Genomic DNA, 3,629 nt, shown 5'->3' on the forward strand with positions numbered 1-3,629 from the left:
GGATTACAGGCGTGAGCCACCGCACCTGGCCTAAAGCCTCTAATTTTTTTCTAAGCAAATTTTACTTATCAACACTAAGCAACATTTTACCAAAACTCATCATATGCTGATCATATAGCATCACTATATTAAAAACTAAAAACCACTTTTTTACCAGTAATTTTTAAAGTTTGATTTTCAGCCGGGTGTGGTGGTGCGTGCCTGTAGTCCCAGCTATTTGGGAGACTGATGTGGGAGGATTGCCTTAGCCCAGGATGTTGAGGCTGCAGCGAGCTGTGATCACACCACTGCACTCCAGCTTAAGCAGCAGAGGTAGATCTTGTCTCTAAAATAAAATAAAAATTAAACTTTTCCTTAAAATTCTATACTTGACAAGTCAAAATAATACAGCCTCAGTGAATTATATGTGTAGTGCATCACTTATAGTAGAGACAGATGCTGAGAGGCAAGCAGGTAGTATGTTAGGTCTGGAATTAATGACAAGCATGGAATGTTCTACCCTACTCCTCATTGTGTCTAGTGCAGGGCTCTGAACAGGGCCCCTAGCCAAATATTATCTGTGGCACTTCTTAGCCTTTAGCAGAAAGTCAGACTCTAAATGGACACTTCCGGTTTACTCAGTCTGCCACTCAGGTATTGTCCCTAATCTGTTCCTTTTGTTCCCTCCAATTCTTCCACTTACTGTGCTTTCTTCAAGTACGAAATTCTGCCTTGTGGTATTTAGGGATTTTTTTTTCTACCTTAAATGTCTCATCTAGATCTTTACCTCTTTCCTGACTTGCTTCAAAGTCATTTTCTTCTTTGACTCCTGCCTTCAGTGATGTCTAATTTCTCCACATTTCTGTAACCACCACTGTTTGTTTCCAGGGGCTCCTCACTTTGCTTGTATTCTACAGACTAGAGGGATGTGATACTGCTTAGGTACTACATGGTGACTGGGATTGGGGGGCCTTTCAGAATGGCAGGGTGTAAGTGAAGTATATGTGTAGTTAAAAGTTAAAGCCTGAGGCCAGGTATTAAAATCAGGCTAGTCTCTGATATGCTTTGTATCATTACATACTTTTCACTTTTCAGATTGTGAAAACACAACCAGGACCATTGTGTCCCTCAATGAGCTTTTGCATGCTTTTATATAGGAGCATCTTCCAACTGACAAGCGTCATTTTGTGTTGGAAAAACTTAGTATTTGAAAACACTGTTGGCTGGGCGCGGGGGCTCAGGCCTATAATCCCAACACTTCAGGAGGCCAAGGCGGTAGGATCACTTCAGGTCAGGAGTTTGAGACCACCCTGGTCAACGTGGTGAAAACCCCATCTCTACTAAAAATACAAACATAAGCGAGGCATGGTGGCACTTGCTGGTAGTTCCAGCTGCTTGGGAGTCTGAGGCAGGAGGATCGCTTGAACCCGGGAGGCAGAGGTTGCAGTGGCTGAGATTGCGCCACTGCACTCCAGCCTGGGTGACAGAGCGAGACTCTGTCTCAAAACAAAACAAAACAAAACAAAAAAAACACTGTTACTCGGAGTGTTCAGTTACAAGGTCAGCCTATTTTATCAAAATGTACCAGCAAAAGATTGTTGTCAGTCACGATGTGCACTATTTTGTCTGTGTAGGATTCATTCACTGTGTGTGCGCACGCAGAGGATCAGGGTGAGATGGTGGGAGCACCCAAGTTCTGTCTTTCATTGCAGTGCCATTTGTTGCAGCGTGGTTCATTGTAAGTACAGAGGAGAGGACAGTCTCAATGAAGAGTGTCCGTATATATACCACACTGTAGTATACAGAGAACACTATGCTGTAGAAAGAATGAGGTAGATCTAAATAGTACTGCGAAACAGTCTCAGGAAAGATTCAGCAAAAAAAACCACAGCACAGAGCAGTAGACAGCTAGCTACCATTTATATAAACAAAGGAGGCCTGCTTAGACATGCACATCCTCTCTCTGGAAGAATGCATAAGGGTCTGGTGCCTCTCGGGAAGAGCGCTGAGCTGCTAGAGAATCAAGAGTGGGAAGGGAGTAATGTGCACTGTATTCTCATTGATACCATTTGCAATTTTTTTACCACATTCATATTAATACTACTTTTTAAATAATGTGACGTTTCCTCAGTATCTTGTGCTATATTCAGAAGTAGGATAGCAGTACCTTGGAATTAGTACAGTTTTTCTTGTACCTCTCTTCCCTCATTCTCTATTGTTGGGAACAGTGAATATCCATTTGGTTTACAACTTGGGGCAGTAGAAGGAGCACCAGTTTGGCAGTCAAATCAGACCTGTGTCTACACCCTACTGGCTTGTATGATTTTGGGTAAATTAGTCAACCTTTCAGAATCCGAATTTTTTCATCTAGGCTGTGGGAATGATAATATGTATAGCTCAGATGTAAGGATTAAATAAGAAAATGAACTTAACGAGCTAGCATAGTGATATGGACGTGTAATATGAGTTCTATAAATGATTATTTTAGTGACAAAGGTAGTTGTTAAAATTATAAAATCCCTGCTTTCCCCACCACACTGCAATTGTAGCATTCTTGACATTTATATTTCCTCTGACACGCTACAGTGGAACATACCTAATTTTGAGGGACTTCATGGCTCTTAGAGTATCTTTAAAAATGAAAAGGCAGGGTGTGGTGGCTCACGCCTGTAATCCGAGCAGGGAGTGCTCGGGAGGCCGAGGCGGGCAGATCATGAAGTCAGAAGTTCAGGACCAGCCTGACCAACATGGTGAAACCCCGTCTCTACCAAAAATACAAAAATTAGCCAGGCATGGTGGCGCATGCATGTGATCCAGCTACTCAGGAGGCTGAGGCAGGAGAATCATTTAAACCCAGGAGACAGAGGTTGCAGTGATCCGAGATCACGCCACTGCACTCCAGCCTGGGTGACAGATCAAGACACCATCTCAAAAAAAAAAAAAAAAGTTCTTTGTCTCCCTACTTGTAAATGGAAGTTTACTAATTTCTTACAATTTTTTTGTGTGTAAGTATATTATCGTATGTGTTGAATATTATATGTAATTTACTTATGTAGATACCTATCCAGCAAGAAAGCCACAATTTCAAACGTGATTCAATAATGTAGACTACACTTCAAAACTTGGTGATAACAACAGTTTTATAACACCTTATTCATGTAAATATATTATTTAGATATTGGGTTTTGGGGAGTAATGTTTCTGTTTCCTTTTAAGCCTTTGTATTCCTTTTTTAGCTCTTTCAGTCTCACATGGCAACGAAAACAACTTGTATGTCTTCACAAGGATCTGATGATGAACAAAGAGTGAGTATATCTTTTAAATAGATACCATATTGTACTGTAAATGCTTCTATGATTTTAAAATAACTACTTGGAGTGCTCATAGACTCTTGTGATAGAGACTTCTGTTTGTACTCACCTCCAACATGAATTAATTTTTCTGTTGATTCAAGTGAAAAGTCAATGATGGGTTGAATAATTGAGTATACACAATATTCTGACATTAAGGACATTTTTTTTTTTGTTTTTTTTTTTTTAGACGGAGTCTTACTCTGTCGCCCAGGCTGGAGTAGGGTGGTGTGATCTCGGCTCACTGCAGCCTCTGCCTCCTGGGTTCAAGCAATTCTCCTGCCTCAGCCTCCCGAGTAG

The 3,629-nt window shown here is 41.1% G+C and overlaps 1 protein-coding gene across 4 annotated transcripts in view; it reads left to right on the forward strand.

Moving 5' to 3' along the window:
- The window catches only part of SEPT10 (septin 10), a 74,120-nt gene that overhangs the window by 21,500 nt on the left and 48,991 nt on the right, over window positions 1-3,629 (forward strand). For 3 of the 4 annotated variants that reach the window (XM_011961457.1, XM_011961458.1, XM_011961460.1), the window contains exon 2: window positions 3,216-3,284. The exons of the other annotated variant lie outside the window; for it this stretch is intronic. In XM_011961457.1, coding sequence (XP_011816847.1) covers window positions 3,216-3,284 — 69 coding nt within the window. The remainder of the gene's footprint in view (window positions 1-3,215; window positions 3,285-3,629) is intronic. 4 annotated transcript variants of the gene reach the window in all.

The sequence above is a fragment of the Colobus angolensis genome, unplaced genomic scaffold (assembly GCF_000951035.1).
Source record: "Colobus angolensis palliatus isolate OR3802 unplaced genomic scaffold, Cang.pa_1.0 Scaffold552, whole genome shotgun sequence".
NCBI lineage: Eukaryota > Metazoa > Chordata > Mammalia > Primates > Cercopithecidae > Colobus > Colobus angolensis.